This window comes from Phyllopteryx taeniolatus, chromosome 9, assembly GCF_024500385.1.
Source record: "Phyllopteryx taeniolatus isolate TA_2022b chromosome 9, UOR_Ptae_1.2, whole genome shotgun sequence".
NCBI lineage: Eukaryota > Metazoa > Chordata > Actinopteri > Syngnathiformes > Syngnathidae > Phyllopteryx > Phyllopteryx taeniolatus.
The window spans coordinates 31,129,149-31,145,202 of NC_084510.1; the positions used below are offsets into that span (position 1 = coordinate 31,129,149).

General features: G+C 44.0%; 1 protein-coding gene across 10 annotated transcripts in view; it reads left to right on the plus strand.

Moving 5' to 3' along the window:
- The window catches only part of chd6 (chromodomain helicase DNA binding protein 6), a 58,139-nt gene that overhangs the window by 17,506 nt on the left and 24,579 nt on the right, over positions 1 to 16,054 (plus strand). For 9 of the 10 annotated variants that reach the window (XM_061785490.1, XM_061785486.1, XM_061785489.1 and 6 more), the window contains 20 exons: positions 833 to 898; positions 962 to 1,026; positions 1,105 to 1,222; positions 2,603 to 2,689; positions 2,753 to 2,890; positions 4,021 to 4,142; positions 4,374 to 4,617; positions 6,993 to 7,169; positions 8,198 to 8,341; positions 8,855 to 8,953; positions 9,024 to 9,180; positions 10,313 to 10,523; positions 10,884 to 11,079; positions 12,370 to 12,534; positions 13,079 to 13,258; positions 13,380 to 13,490; positions 13,642 to 13,844; positions 14,781 to 14,861; positions 15,092 to 15,216; positions 15,294 to 15,453. In XM_061785490.1, the coding sequence (XP_061641474.1) occupies positions 833 to 898; positions 962 to 1,026; positions 1,105 to 1,222; positions 2,603 to 2,689; positions 2,753 to 2,890; positions 4,021 to 4,142; positions 4,374 to 4,617; positions 6,993 to 7,169; positions 8,198 to 8,341; positions 8,855 to 8,953; positions 9,024 to 9,180; positions 10,313 to 10,523; positions 10,884 to 11,079; positions 12,370 to 12,534; positions 13,079 to 13,258; positions 13,380 to 13,490; positions 13,642 to 13,844; positions 14,781 to 14,861; positions 15,092 to 15,216; positions 15,294 to 15,453 (2,849 nt within the window). Of the gene's footprint in view, positions 1 to 832; positions 899 to 961; positions 1,027 to 1,104; positions 1,223 to 1,319; positions 2,246 to 2,602; positions 2,690 to 2,752; positions 2,891 to 4,020; positions 4,143 to 4,373; positions 4,618 to 6,992; positions 7,170 to 8,197; positions 8,342 to 8,854; positions 8,954 to 9,023; positions 9,181 to 10,312; positions 10,524 to 10,883; positions 11,080 to 12,369; positions 12,535 to 13,078; positions 13,259 to 13,379; positions 13,491 to 13,641; positions 13,845 to 14,780; positions 14,862 to 15,091; positions 15,217 to 15,293; positions 15,454 to 16,054 lie in introns of those variants that run through there. The other variant, XM_061785494.1, reaches the window with a different exon arrangement.

The window sequence follows — 16,054 nt, forward strand, 5'->3', positions numbered from 1 at the left end:
TTTTGCGTTTAGGATAAAAGGAGTTTCAAGATTATTTTTTTTTATATCCAATATAAAAACAAAACGTTTTGTATCCAGAAGCAAAAATGTTCTTCTTCTTTGTGTTTTGGACAAAAGGAAGAAAACGCAACAATTGAACCTCCTGTACCTCCAAATTTTGTTAGACCTCCCCAAAAACAACAAAAAATTGTTTTATTTGTTTCAAAAACAAAGAAAAACATTTGGACATTTAAAGGAAAGCTCAATTTTTTTTATTTGCATAAAAGGAAAAATCTAAATGCAAAGTGTCAAGATTTCATTTTTAGAAAAGTAAAAAAAAAAAATGTGTTCATAATATAATGACAACCTTTTTCATATGAAATATTTTTATGTTTTGAATGAAAAGAAACAACACATTTGGTGTTTTCAGGTAAACAACTAAAGGTAAAAAAAAACGTTTTAAAAAATGTTTCACATCCAAAGAAAAACCCACATCCAAGGAAAAAACAAGATTTTAGTTTTTATTTGTGTTTTAGAGACAAAGAAAAACTTTAAATAACTGAAGATGGAAAAAAAAACTCAATTTATTTTCTTTTTGTTAAAGATAAATGAAAAACTAGCAAAATGCCAAGGTTTTGCTTTTACATTTTTTTCCTTTCTTTCCAATATAAAGACAAAAGATTTTCATGCAGAAGAAAAACATTTTCTGGAAAACTACATTTGTTGAAATATTGTAGTTTTGTGTGTGTGTCTGCGTGTGTGTGTCACATACAAAAAACAACTCACACCCGAGAACACATCCAGAATAGTTTTTCTTTACAAAAAGAAGTGACCCAATTGGTGTTCTCCACAGGAGCCTCCTGAGGACGAGGCCAACATCATTGAGAAGATTCTTTCCGTGCGGCCGCTCAAGAAGGAGGTAAACGCGTTTGATGGGATTTCTTTTCTTCTTCAACTTCTGAGTTTTATTGACTTCACGTAGACGTCGTCGTCATCGGAGGAGCAAGGCGAGGAGACGGAAGAGTTTTACGTCAAGTACCGAAACTTGTGAGTCGACTTCAACAATGAAGTTTCATTTTCGTCGCTCATTTATTTTGACGTTCATCCTCTTGCTGGGTGTCTCAGTTCCTATCTGCACTGCAAGTGGGCCACGCTGGACGAGCTGGAGAAAGATCCCAGAATCCACCAAAAGATCAAACGCTTCAGGACCAAACGGGCGCAGATGAAGCACCTCTTCAGCGAGGTAACCGCCAGCATTGGTGCACACCCCTGGATTTTTGTTTTTCGAAAATTCAACACGTCATGACATGTCTATCATGAGTAGAGCCACTAAAAAGTCTCAAGAAACCATGCCCAAAAAGAGACAGGAAGTCGGGCAATTTGCATTGCTCATTTTGCCAAATTTCCCAGGGTACTTCATAAAGGATTCTTGGTAATGTCACCTACATTTTGAAAAGTTCAGCGCCCAAAGGACAGGAGGGAAGGACAGGACAAGCGAGAACAAGACAAGGACAGGAGAAGAAGCATGCAGGACCAGGGCCGTGAACCCGGCTGTACAACTGAAGTGGGCTGGGATTGACTATGTAAATTATAAAAGTCTATTGGACGAGAGTATGAGTGAAGGGATACACAAGCAATTTGCATATTTATGAGTTATTTGTCGCAATAAGTAAGTGGCCCCACACCCAGTGAAAAGAGTCCCAGAGGTGTGTGCCTGCGGACACATGCAAGTGAATTGACAACGTTTTACATGCACAAAGACCGACAGAAGTGTCCTGTAATTGCTGTGTCCGCACCGCGGAGGCTGAGGACCCCACCCGATCAATCGATGGGCAGGATCGGGCCCAGGGGTCCACCCGAGAGCAGCCCGTTGGATGGGACATGTCCCACACTGAGGGACCCAGGGCGGTCCGCCGGACCCACCGAGGGGCCCCGACAACTGGCCACCCGGTGGGGGCCGCAGGGACCCAATGCCAGCCGACCGCACCCCCCTCCTCCCACCGCCCCACACGTCCTGCCACCCGCACACCCCACCTCCCACCCCCAGGAGAGCCAGACGCCCCACCCCAACCCGCAGAGCCCGTGATGCAGCCGCTGGGCAGGAGAGTGTCCCTTGTTTGTTGGAAAGGAAGGCAGATAGGGGCACCCGACAAGGGAACGATAAGGGGGGGAACCCAGGGAGCGGCCGCAGGTCATGACAGGGGAGCTCCAACGCCAAGCAGTCATCCAGCCCGGGGGGTCCCGGCCTCAGGAGCACCGCCATGCAGTTAAGTGAGAACCCACCTCCCCCCCTGTTACCCTGAGATTTGTGTACGTGGTGCATTAAAATGTGGGGATGAGTGTGTGTGATGCATTTCAAATCCAGGGGGGCAGGCAGGGTGGAGGGGCAGGGCGCACGGACCAGGAAACAACACAGACGTGCTGACACCCACACCCTCCCGACCCCATACCAGTCCCCCAGGAACGCTTTATGTATATGTGCCCGGATGAGATTAGTGAGAAAATAGTTTAAGGACAATGTTCCTCAACGTACAATTGCAAGGAATTGAGGGATTTCATCATCTACGGTCCATATCATCATCGATATAATATTTCTCTTGTTCTTGTTTTGTTCCTCTTCCAGCCTGATGAGGATTTATTTAATCCCGACTACGTGGAAGTGGACAGGGTGCTGGAGGTGGCCGTTACCACGGACACGGAGACCGGAGAGGTTAGTGATGCATCACAGACTCGCGTACAAGCACACGAGTGCCGCATTTGTTCGTGTGTTCAGGAGGTGACGCACTACCTGGTGAAGTGGTGCAGCCTGTCCTACGAGGAGGCCACCTGGGAGCTCCAGGAGGACTTGGACCCGGAGAAAATCAAAGAGTTTGAGGAGATCCAGAAGCTGCCGCCGGACCTGCGACATTTGGTGAGGAGACGCTGTAGGAAGCAGATAGACCTGGCAGGAAGTAACCTTCTGGAACATTCTACAGTGTGGGAACATTAAACTCTAGATCTAAAAGTTCAAAAATCAACTTTCAGCAAACCACGTCTAGTCATACCTCAAATCGAAGGTCTGGATGTCAGCTTTCCTGAGCTGAAATTGTTCTGTAAATATGCCCACATATGATATCATAATACCTGGAAAAAAAAACAACATTCATTTGGCAAATTAAAGGTCTTGACTTATGTTTTCATTTTTATCCACAAATATTGCAGATTTTGGCAACAAAATTGTTAGTGAGAAAAAAAAATTCTAAGGCGTTAGTGTGTGTTTGTGGGAATTTTTATCCAGTTGTGATTATGGACATGACAAATGTGAATGTTTTTTTTGACCAAATATAGTGTCTTAATGCCAAAACTTTGTATTTAAATGGTAAATTAGCTTGTTGAAGCAACATTTTACATTTGCTAGCACAATATAATGCCTAAAATCTTTTCTTTTTTCAAATTGTGTTTTAAAGGCATTTCCATAGGAAACTAAAAATTTATTTACACATTTTGTGACAAATCATAGTGTTTTTGTGCAAAAATGCTACTTTTTCTGGTGGACCTTTGTGTTTCTGTGCGTTTTGTGGCAAGTACTGTTTGGGAATTTTGGTTCAGTTGTGATTTTGGTCATTGGAAAATAAAATATTTTGTGCTCTTATGCAGCCTTTCTGTGGGAAAATATGGTTTCTTGATGTCAGAATAGTGCATTTTGGGGGGCATTTCCATTCAAATTCTAGCCTTTTGTGAGCAAATGTAAATGTGTTTTAATTTCCAAGTTTTGCAGTTCTGTGGGAAAGTACAACTTTCAAATATTATCACTTGTGCTTTTGGTGGAAAAGTGTCGTAAATCGCGTGGGGTAAGTACCAAGCCCTGTTGCGAGTAGCGAAAATCCGCAAGTGATTAGAGTTTTTAACATTTTCGAAAGATGCCAGAAGACTGCGGCAAAGTACTATTTTTCTATGACTTTGGCCTGAGCCCAAAAACAGCGCAAAGGTTGGAGTTTTTCCAGCAAATAATGGGAGATTGTTCACAAAAAAAATACATTTTTCATTTGTCTTTGCGTTCAGGAGCGCCCTCTCCCTGACAAGTGGCAGAAGTTGGAGCGCTCCCGGGATTACCGCAACGGAAACCAGTTGAGGGAGTACCAGCTGGAAGGCATGAACTGGTTGCTCTTCAACTGGTACAACAGGTGAACATGCACATGCACACACACACACACACACACACACAGACACACACATATGGAAAAACACAAACACACACAGACGGATACAGACGCACACACACACAGACACACACACGAATACACAGACATGCACACACGGGTAGATGGATACACACAGTGTAGATGTTTGTTGAGGTGTTCCTTCCTTCCTCGCACGTTGTCGCCCCCTGCCTGCCCGCCCGCCGCCCGCCACAGGAAGAATTGTATCCTGGCTGACGAGATGGGCCTGGGCAAGACCATCCAGTCCATCACGTTCCTGTACGAGATGTTCAGCATGGGCATCAGGGGGCCCTTCCTCATCATCGCGCCCCTGTCCACCATCACCAACTGGGAGCGGGAGTTCCGCACGTGGACGCGCATGAACGTAATCGTGTACCACGGCTCGCAGATCAGCCGCCAGATGATCCTGCAGTACGAGATGTTCCACCGCGACGCGCAGGTCTCCACTTGCCACTCTCCTCATCTGTACACTGCTCACGACAAGATTAGTGTTGGCCGGCTGTGGGGTGGGGGGGACATGTTGCGATCAACATAAATGCACTCCGACCTTGGCAGGTGGACTCAATTTTAAGGGTCATTTTCATATAATTTGATCAAGAACAGTAAAGACGCTTTATATTTTTCATATTTTTTAAAGTTGCCTAGGGTTTACAATACTGGATATGGTAAATGTCTCCAACACTTAGTCCTTATTTCAAAAAGTTATTGATAATTTCAAATTTGAAGCATTCATAATAAAGGCAATCGTTACTGAGAGACCAAATGGCGGTGAAATACACTTCTTGCGTAACAGGAAAAAGACAAAAGTGCACAATGGTAACGACAAACGGCTTCATAAAAATAGTGTGAGTTGCACAATTTCAACGTGTTGCCCTTCAAACTCTGCGGATTCAAGTGCAAAAATGAACCCAAGTGCTCATTACAGCCATTGCACTCTTGTCTTTATACAATCCTAGTAACGGTAAAGACACGCAACAGTTGTGACAATGGCACAAATTCATACATATTCATAGCTCATAAATAATCCAAAATGGTTGCTTCATCCTGGCACTTAAGCTCACAGAGCCGTCTGGTGTATTGCAGCACCATGAACTCATTAATGGTAAAGACAACTTTAGTGACTTTTGTAAAAGAAGCAAAGAAAGCAACTTTCAAGACACCGAGATGCATTTGTGTTAGTTTTTGTGGAATAGAAAAAAAAAAAAGGTCATTAGCATCTTCAGAAAACATGTCATTCATGAAACTTCGTTTTGGACCCCTAACAGACATTTTGGCATTAAACGTTTGGAAAACATTACAATATATTTTTTTCTTAGAACCAATGAGGACCTTTTGAATGATAACAACTACCGATCTAATTTAAATACTCATATGGGTCAAATTCATTGATTTTCAAGGGGAAATTTCCGTTAGTGATCCAATTCTATGTAAATGAGTCTTAATTTTTTGAATGCACATTTCCCGTGACCAGGGTCTGAAATCCTTTCTCATTGAAATGAATGCAAATACCATTAATCATTCCAAACTCCCCAAAAACAACAAAAGTTGTTGTAATGTCTATTTTAAAGGAGGGAAATTAGGAAACTTAATAATTAGGTACTTAATAAAAACATGCAGTCATGAAACCATGAAATAGAATTGAACAGTTTTAATTCCACTGCATCAATGAAATGCTGCTCCTTCTGGTGTGCCCGCCTTGGCCACCTGGCAGACGGTGATACTGTTCATTGCGGCGTTATGAATCCTGCTTGAGCTCCAGGCAGTCCTTGCCTCTATGCAGCAGCCGATCATATTGCAGCGATCGTACATGTGAACTCCTCATCAGTACGGCACTAATATTTGTCACTCCACGCAGAGGATGGAAAATCTGTGACGGCGAGTACTGTTATATTGTCTGTAGAGCTGGATCTAACGATTATTTTAATAATCTGTTATTTTTGGGGGTTAATCGATGAATCGGATTAAATTAGACCTTGCAATTTCCATTCCTTTATTAAAAAACAGGGCATTTTCAAATTGACACTTCAGAAAACGCATAAACAAATTGTTTCTGTTTTGGTCTGTAAGATCAAAACGGCAAAGATGTTTATTTATTTTGATTTTTTTTCCAGAAGTACTTTACAAATGTCTTATTGATGAAATGTATGCTGTGTTACTGTAATAGATATAATTGTAAATATTTACTGTTGAGCGGCTGAAATTCTCAGGATTTGGACAGTTTTACGTTAAACGAGGTCTCAAAACTATTAAGCGATGATCAAAAATCGTTAGATTAATTTGATAATCGATGAGTTGTCGATTAATGGTTGCACCTCTAATTGTCCGTCTACGTCAGGGGTCAGCAATGTTTTTGAATATGAGAGCGACCTCTGGTGCCAATTAAATGCAAAGGGTTATCAGTTCAATACACACTTTCGAAATAACACATTTGCTCAAATTACCTTTAATAATATGTTCATATTAAACATTATTAATAATTAATATTTATTTATGTGAAGACACTGATCATGTTAATGATTTCTCACAATAATTGAGAAAAAAATCAATATGCAACACTTTATTTCTATAAATTTCTGCCACTATTTACAAATGATCACTTCTACAACATTCCTAGAAAATCACAATGTCCCATCGCAAGTGAGGTGTTTTCAGAGCAGGCCAGCCAGCTACTCATGTGGTCCTTGGGGGTTGGTGACTCCTGGTCTACGTGTTGTCGCTGAGCCATTTGTGTTCAGTCCGTTGCTCGTAGGGACAGCAGAGCAACGGCAGTGCTAATTAGCTTTAGCACGGAGCTAACTGCGCGGCTCCCGGCAGGGCAACGCGGGGCCGAGCGTGCTGAAGTTCCACGGGCTGATCACCACCTTCGAGATGGTGATGGCCGACTGCCCCGAGCTGAAGAAGCTGCAGTGGCGCTGCGTGGTCATCGACGAAGCGCACCGCCTCAAGAACCGCAACTGCAAGCTGCTCGAGGGACTCAAGCTCATGAACCTGGTCAGTCCGCGGACACTCATGAACACGCAACACACCTACTAACGGCTTCAAGTTATTGGTTGTTGTAATATAGTTCTGAAAGGTTCAAGTTATTGGCTGGTCTGGGTTTGAGTCATTGCTCCTTCTATTTTAGTTACTGAAAGTCTATTCTGGTCAGTCTAGTGTATTTCTAAATGCTTTTGAGCTATAAATTGTTCTAGGTTCCAGTTTTTGGTTGCGCTAATACACATACAGGTTTGAGTTATTGATCGATCTAATACAGTTGTAACAGTTTCCTGGTATTATTGGTTGTTCCAGGTTTGAATAATTGCTCGGTCTAATAAAGTTGCTAAGAGTTATTGCTCGGTCTAATACACTTACTAACAGGTTTGCGTTATTGGTTGACTTGGTTTAAATTATTGGTCAGTCTAATACACTTACTAAGAGGTTTGAGTTATTGGTCGACTTGGTTTAAATTATTGGGCGGTCTAACAGTATAATTACAAACTTGTTCAAGTCATTGGTTGGTCTAGTACCTGTGGAGGTTTTAGTTATCGTTGTTCTAGGTTCAAGTTTTTGGTCAATCTAATCCAGGTCTGACGGATTCTAATTATTGGTTATTCCAGGTTTGTATATTTGCTTAGTCTATAACACAGTTACTAAGAGTTATTCTTTGGTCTAATATACTTGCTAACAGGTTGGAGACTTCAGTCATTGGGCGATCCAATACATGTGTTAGTGGTGGTTGTTGTTTTGGGGTATTGGTCAGTCTAATATAGTCCTCAAAGCTTCAAGTTATTGGCCGGTCTAGGTTTGAGTTATTGGGCAGTCTAATACAGTTACTAATGTGTCATTGGTCGGTCTAATCCTGATTGCGGATGTTGTCAAGTGGTTCAACGCAAGTTGCCGCTCCGCTCGCTTAATATTTGGTGCCGCCGTAACTTGGGACTTGTCTGGGAGTTGGAGGCTCAGACCTGAGACCTGAGACCTGAGACTTGAGACCTGAGACCCGAGACTTGAGACCTGACACTTGAGCCTTACTTGTGCAGGAGCACAAAGTCCTGCTGACAGGGACGCCGCTGCAGAACTCTGTTGAGGAGTTGTTCAGCCTGCTCAACTTCCTGGAGCCACTGCAGTTCCCCTCGGAGAGCGGCTTCCTCGACGAGTTCGGTGACCTGAAAACCGAGGAGCAGGTAAGATATTTGAACCCTACAACCCATTGGTCAACTAGTATTCAAGCAATGACCTTAAGGTGGATAGCAAGCGACTTTCCGTAAAGATTTTGAAAGGCGATCAAAATCCAAGCTGTCAAAAGTGCACTGCAAAAACTCCAAATCTATTCGATCTATAGAATATTTGTCTTATTTCTAGGCAAAACTAATCTGATTTAAGACTCATCACCTAAAAGGGAAGTGGTTTTTAGACCATTTTCACTTGTTTCAAGATAATCTTTACTTGAAATAAGTCAGGTAAAAAAAATCTTACTCCTTGGGCAATTTTTTTTCTTATTTCAAGTGAAAATGATCTAAAAATGACAGCTTTTAGGGGATGAATCTTATTCTAATTAGTTTTGACTAGGAATAAGGCAAATATAATTGGTAAGAGTTTGAGTTTTTGCAGTGTAAGGTTACAACTGTTATTTAAATAATTGATGGATCTGTTTTTTTTTTTTTTTTTAATGAATCTGTAAACTGTTTCACTCCCAGGTGAAGAAGCTTCAGGCCATCTTGAAGCCCATGATGCTGAGGAGGCTGAAGGACGACGTGGAAAAGAACCTGGCCCCCAAAGAGGAGACCATCATCGAGGTAACACTTTTCTCCGCTCACTGCTCAGATGCTGGAAGAAACACTTGTGCTTCCCTCTGTCCTCTTGCAGGTGGAGCTGACCAACATGCAGAAGAAGTACTACCGGGCCATCCTGGAGAAGAACTTCTCCTTCCTGTCCAAAGGAGCCAACCAGCACAACATGCCCAACCTCATCAACACCATGATGGAGTTGCGCAAGTGCTGCAACCACCCTTACTTGATCACTGGTGAGACCTGGCACTCCTACATTTTCACATGGACTCAAGTCTTGCGCGGCGCCCCCCAAATGACACGACCCCATTAGCATGTTCTCACGCTCTTGCTGTCAACAAGTGGGAGACTAGAGATCAGATGACATCACTTTGCGCAGATGAAAAGAAGACTCGCTCCAAATAAGAGGCAAAGCGTGCTTGTTTCAAGCCGCTGATTTGTCAGTCCCGTTTGGTGTTTACTGTAAAACCGATACATTCAACAAAAGAACATTCTACACTAAAGTCCTCAACCAAACCCAATCATTCTAAGCAAAGTCCGTTAGCTTAATGCTAACATATAATGTGAAAAGCCATAGAGTGGCGAACGGAAATGAGCATAAATCCATCCAGCCATCCGTCTTCCGCTGAGCCGAGGTTGTGTCGCGGGGGTCAGTGGCTTCAGCAGAGAAGCCCGGACTTCCCTTTCCCCAGCCACTTCCTCCAGCTCTTCTGGGGCGTTCCCAGGCCAGCTGGGAGACATCATCTCCCCAGCGTGTCCTGGGTCATCCCCGGTCTATTTTTGAGTTATTGGTTGGTCTAACACACCACCAATAGGTTCCAGTTATCTCCTAGCTGAATTCTAACAAATAATATGAAGATCCATAGACGGGCTAAATGAAAATAGCGTCAATGTTCAAGTTATCGGTTGGCCTAAGACATTTCCAACAGGTACAAGTCATTGGCTGGTTTAAAGCCTCGTTCAAGGTATTGGTTGGTCTGATATATTTTGCACACTTACAAGTTATTGGCCAGTTGAATCCACTTACTAACAGATTAAAGTTATTTGATGGTCTAGATTTTAGTTATTGGTCAGTCTAATACAGTTAGTAACTTATTGGTCAGCTTTACATTTCTAACATGTACAAGTTATTGGTCACTTGAAGGCACTTACTGTCAGGTTCAAGTCATTGGCCGATTTAAAGCCTTGTTCAAGGTATTGGCCGGCTTCATACAGTTTCAACACTTACTGTACATGTTATTGGTCAGTTGAATACACTTACTACCAGATTCAAGTTGTTTGCTTGGTCTAGCTTATAGTTATTAGTGGCTCTTGTCCTCCACGTGGTGCGTCGGTAGATTTTTAGCGTCTGTCGTTTGGTTGCGGTAGGAGCCGAGGAGAAGATCCTGGAGAGCTTCCGGAAGAGTCACGGCCCGGACACGTCCGACCTGCAGCTGCAGGCCATGATCCAGGCGGCCGGCAAGCTGGTCCTCATCGACAAGCTGCTGCCCAAACTGCTGAGTGGAGGACACAAGGTCTTGGTCTTCTCGCAGATGGTCCGCTGCCTTGACATATTGGAGGACTACCTCATTCAGAGGCGGTGAGGCCACTGGGCATCACACACTCTGGGAAGGAAATTACTTCATGCCCCAGCTTGGCAAAATACACTTACTACAATGCTTACAGTCGTTGGACGTTACTAAAAGGTTCCATTCATTGGTGTGTCTAAAATGGTTGGAGTTATTGGTCAGCCTAATGCAAACGTCAGATTAAATTTTTAAAAGTTCAAAACAACTCAACTGCGCTGTACAAAAGTTCACTACGGGATTCTAACATTTTGTGTAATACGCTTACAGGTTGAAGTCATTGATTGGTCTAATCGACTTAGTAACACAACATTGTGTGTGTGTGTGTGTGCATGTGTGTGTCTGTGTGTGTGCGCGTGCGTGCATGCACGCAGTTACACGTACGAGCGCATCGACGGGCGCGTCCGTGGCAACCTTCGACAGGCAGCCATCGACCGCTTCTGCAAGCCGGACTCGGACCGCTTCGTCTTCCTGCTGTGCACCCGCGCGGGCGGCCTGGGCATCAACCTGACGGCCGCCGACACCTGCATCATCTTCGACTCGGACTGGAACCCGCAGAACGACCTGCAGGTAGCCGCTGACGTCGCCAACAACTGCCAATTTTCAAAATGTGAAGCTTTCCATGGGAAAAGGCGCAGGAATTTAAATTGGCGCTAATAAATCTGTGCGCACTTTCCTTCGTGGCTGATCAGTTCTTTCTGCACCAAAGGAACACTGAGGCAAACAACAACCTTTCAATCTTGAGGCGACATAATGCCGCAGGGCTCCCGCAAAGTGAGGGAAGAAGCGGGGTTTCAAATAGAAGTTTAACAAGTGTGAATTTTTTGTGACAAGCAAGCTTGTTGCATTTAACAAGGTCATACTTCAGTAATGTCATTTGTAGATAAGCGGAGTCACGCCCGCGACGTCACCATCAACTACGTAGCGGCATGGACTGTCATTATAAGTCAAAGAAATAAAATATATAAATACAATTACACGAAAGTACAACCCCAATTCCAATGAAGTTGGGACATTTTGTAAAACATAAATGAAAACAGAATACAATGATTTGCAAATCATGTTCAACCTATATTTAAGAGAATCAGAATCATCTTTATTTGCCAAGTATGTCCAAAAAACACACAAGGATTTTTTTAATGCATTGTCAAGGTATGGGATTGGGTCTCGGTATCGGCAGATCCTTAAAATTAATGACTGGGACTTGGGTGCAAAAAAATGTGATTGAGACATCCGTGCATTCTTGTGGTTTGGCTTCCGCGGAATAGTTTTAAAAATAACAAAAACAAAAAAAATTCATCCATCCATTTTCTGTACCACTTTATCCTCACTAGGGTTGCGGGCGTGCTGGAGGCTATCCCAGCTATCTTCGGGCGAGAGGCGGGGTACACCCTGAACTGGTCGCCAGCCAATTGCAGGGCACAAAAAAAATTCATTTAAAAAAAAAAAAAAGTTATTTTTTTTCGTTTGGTTTTCCGTTTGTTTATTCCCGCTTATTCAAGAATGTTTTGGGGTGTAAAAATGTAAATTATTATTATTCCCCCCCATGCCATTTTAAACGTTTATTTTGAAGTTGGCACCAGAGGGCGGTGCTAGCCCATAATGCAACCTTAACCATACGTTCGCCCTCTGGTAGCTGGCTGACTAGGTTTGCATATGCAGTGCCCGCGTTTTAAATGCAAAAAAATCACCGACGATGAAGCTCATCTAATCGTGGCAGCCCAAATCGCGATCTTAATTCAAATTCCATTAATTGTGCAGCCCCAGGTCAACTTGACAGAAACAAACCGTAAATGTCCCGTGTTACTCCGACATCACGTTGAAGAAGTTTTTTCCTGTTCCCGTGTCCCCCATCACCAGGCACAGGCGCGGTGCCACCGCATCGGGCAGAGCAAAGCGGTCAAAGTCTACCGGCTGGTCACCAGAAACTCGTATGAGCGGGAAATGTTCGACAAGGCCAGCCTCAAGCTGGGCCTGGACAAGGCCGTGCTGCAGGACATCAACCGCAAGGGCGGGCTCAACGGGGTACGCGCACATGCAACACCCCTTGGCCGCTGTCCCTCTAATACACACAAGTTAGCCAGTCATTGGTCACCCTAATATGCATACATTAGTCAGTCATTGGTCACTCTAATATGCATGTTTGCCAGTCATTGGTCACTAATACACACCTTAGCCAGTTATTGGTCGCTCCAATACACACACCTTAGCCAGGCATTGGTCGTTCTAATACGCATAACTATAATTGTAGTTAGTGGTCACTGGTCGGTCTAATATACTTACTGAAAAGTTTTATTTATTGGTCAGTCTAATGCATTTGCTAACAGGCTACAGTTAGTGCTTGGTCTAATATAGTTCTAGAAGGTTATTGGTCATTGGTTGTTCTCGGTTGTAGTTATTGGTTGGTCTAATGCAGGTGCTGAAAGGTTCAAGTCATTGGTCGGTCTAATACATGTGGTTGGATTTTAAATGATTGGTCAGTCTAGTACACTTCCCGACTGCGACAGTCATTGGTCCCTGAAGTCATCTCATGGGTTTTGCGGTGTGACGCGGTCTTGCGTCGTCGCAGGTGCAGCAGCTGTCCAAGTCGGAGCTGGAGGACTTGCTGAAAAAAGGCGCTTACGGCGCGCTGATGGACGAAGAGGATGAAGGCTCCAAGTTCTGCGAGGAGGACATCGACCAGATCCTGCAGAGACGTACGCGGACCATCACCATCCAGTCTGAGGGAAAGGGCTCCACCTTCGCTAAGGTAGCCGCTTATGCTAGTTTCCCACACCACCTTCCAGTTAGTGGTCAGTCTAATGCAGGTGCTGTCATGTTTGTTTTGTTTCTACGTTTGATTTTTTTTAATAACCCCCCCCCCCAATCAGGCCAGCTTTATCTCGTCGGGGAACCGCACTGACATCTCTCTAGACGACCCTAACTTCTGGCAGAAGTGGGCCAAGATCGCCGAAGTGGAGATCGACTCCAAGTCGGAGAAGGTAGGGGAAAAAAAAGAGCCAGAAGCCGAAAGGTCCTTACTTCCTTTTTTTCGTCTTTCATCCCATCCTTCCTTCCCTCTTTTCTTCTTTCCTCCGTCCCATCCTTTCTTCCTTTGTTCCTTGCTTCCTCATGTCCTGCGTGCGTGCGCAGGAATCCCTAGTGATCGACACGCCTCGCGTGCGGAAGCAGACACGCCACTACAACTCGTTCGAAGATGACGAGCTGATGGAGTTCTCGGAGTTGGACAGCGACTCCGAGGAGAAGCCGTGTCGCGGCCGCCGCCTGGCGGAGCGTGGCCGTCGCTACCTTCGGGCAGAGTGCTTCCGCGTGGAGAAGAACCTGCTCATCTTTGGGTAGGACCTCATCACATGTACAAACTAGAACATTTAATTTGTGGAGAAATTTCATGTGAATGCTGAAGAGCTGAGCCTGAATTGTTGAAACGCTGAAAAGGTGAGCAATTGTGTCTTATTTTATGGTGCACATTTGGGAATGTAATAAATAGTTCCCAAGATGTTTGGAACGAGTGGAACAATTCGAAGTCGGAGTGGTTTGAATCAGTCGAGAAATCTGGACGGAGTACCGGAGGGCTGCGTATTGTTAAGAACCTCACCATGCCGTTCCTTTTCTTTGATTACTATGCATCGATTAATCAAGATTTCTGCCCTCCTCTACAATGCAGTGATGAAAAAGTAGCAGGGAAAAATGTTAAAATAGAAATAACGAATTATGGTGTTGAATGACATATAGCTAGCTGCATCTCAATAAATTAGAATGTGTTAGAAAACTCCATTTCAGTCCTCATACATTATATTGATTCATTAAACACGAGGGAAATTCTTTTCAGAGGGTAAAAATTCCTGCCCATTTTCTACATAAAAATCATTTTCATTGTTTCTTGATTGCTTCTTACGTAAAATCTATTTTATGTTGATGTTGATTTTAGGGATTGTGTTTGATGTGAGCTATAACCATCAAAATTATATGTATTAAATATGATGCCCTGCGATTGGCTGGCGACCAGTTCAGGGTGTACCCCGCCTCTCGGCCGCTAGCTGGGATAGGCTCCAGCACGCCTGCGACCCATGTGAGGCTAAAGCGTGACAGAAAATGGATGGATGGATGGATGGAAATAAAATATGAAATATTTCACTCTGTGTGTAGTGCATCTCTATTTGAGTCGAACTAGCTAACTAAATGAAGATTGTGACACTATTCTAACTGATGTAAAAGATGTAACTGTATGACTATTAGAAGATGTTTGATGGTGATGTGGGTGGTGTTTCCAGGTGGGGCCGCTGGAAGGACATCCTCAACCACGGTCGCTTCAAGTGGCACCTGGCAGAGAGGGACATGGAGGCCATCTGCAGGTCAGCCGCAGACACCGCATCATGGATGGATGAGGAATACATGCATGATGAATGTTTGAATGGCTGATGAACACTTGGATTGATGATCGCCCACTGGATTGTGAATGGATATGGGTGTGGAAGGATGAATTGGTGAATCATTTAGATGTCTGTTGAATAGTTGATCAAAATTAAATTGGAAATATTTTCTGAGAGCATTGCATTAGGTATCGTTGTATTGTTTTCTTCAGAGCTCTCCTGGTTTACTGTCTGAAGCACTATAAAGGTGACGACAAGATCAAGAGTTTCATCTGGGACCTGATCTCCCCCAGCAAGGAGGGCCAGGACCAGGACCAGGAGCTGCTCAACCACTCGGGTCAGAACCTCAACCTTTTTCAATTGCGTCCGTTTCCATCAAACACCCCCTTGACCCCCCCCCCCGGTCGTCTTCAGGTCTTTCAGCTCCGGTTCCTCGCGGGCGGAAGGGCAACAAACTCAAGAGTCCGCTGAGCGTTCCCGAGTTGAAGAACGCCGATTGGCTGGCTCACTGCAACCCCGAAGTGGTTCTGCAGGATGACAGCTACAAGAAACACCTCAAACAACACTGCAACAAGTCAGCACAACCATCCTTTTGCTACTCCTCATTAAGTCTCTCATTCACCAAAAATTGTTTTGGGAAAATTCACCTCTTTGGGAGCGAGTTAGACCAAGCACCATGAAATTTGGTAGACATGTCGATGACGAGTAGACCCCCAAAAAGTCCCAAGAAGCCATGTCCCAAAAGAGATAGTAAGTCGGCTATTTGACTCTGAAGCTGACGTTTTTGGCTCATTTTGGCCATTTCCAAAGGTCCTTCAGAATGTCCTCTGCATTTTCAAAAATTCAGAACCACTCTGACTAACCAATTTTTTCTAGTACTTGGGATGTAATATTGGCTCGATGGTGCCTCAGTAAACGTGAAAAATGAATTTAAATGGTCCACACATTCCTGAGCTCCAGACGTTTTTCTTCCTGAAATCAGCTCATTGGAATTTCTCGAGCTTATCGACGTCAGTAGCGAATATCTCTGCTCTCGAGCCAGCGCTGTCAACATAAGCGTGTGTTCACACAAGTGGGTCTTCTACACAGAGGCAACCAATCAGAGGAAAGGGCGGTCTTAGCGAAACATGGACAAAGCGGATACAAAACTGGGTCAAACAGAAGTAGCTGTCAGA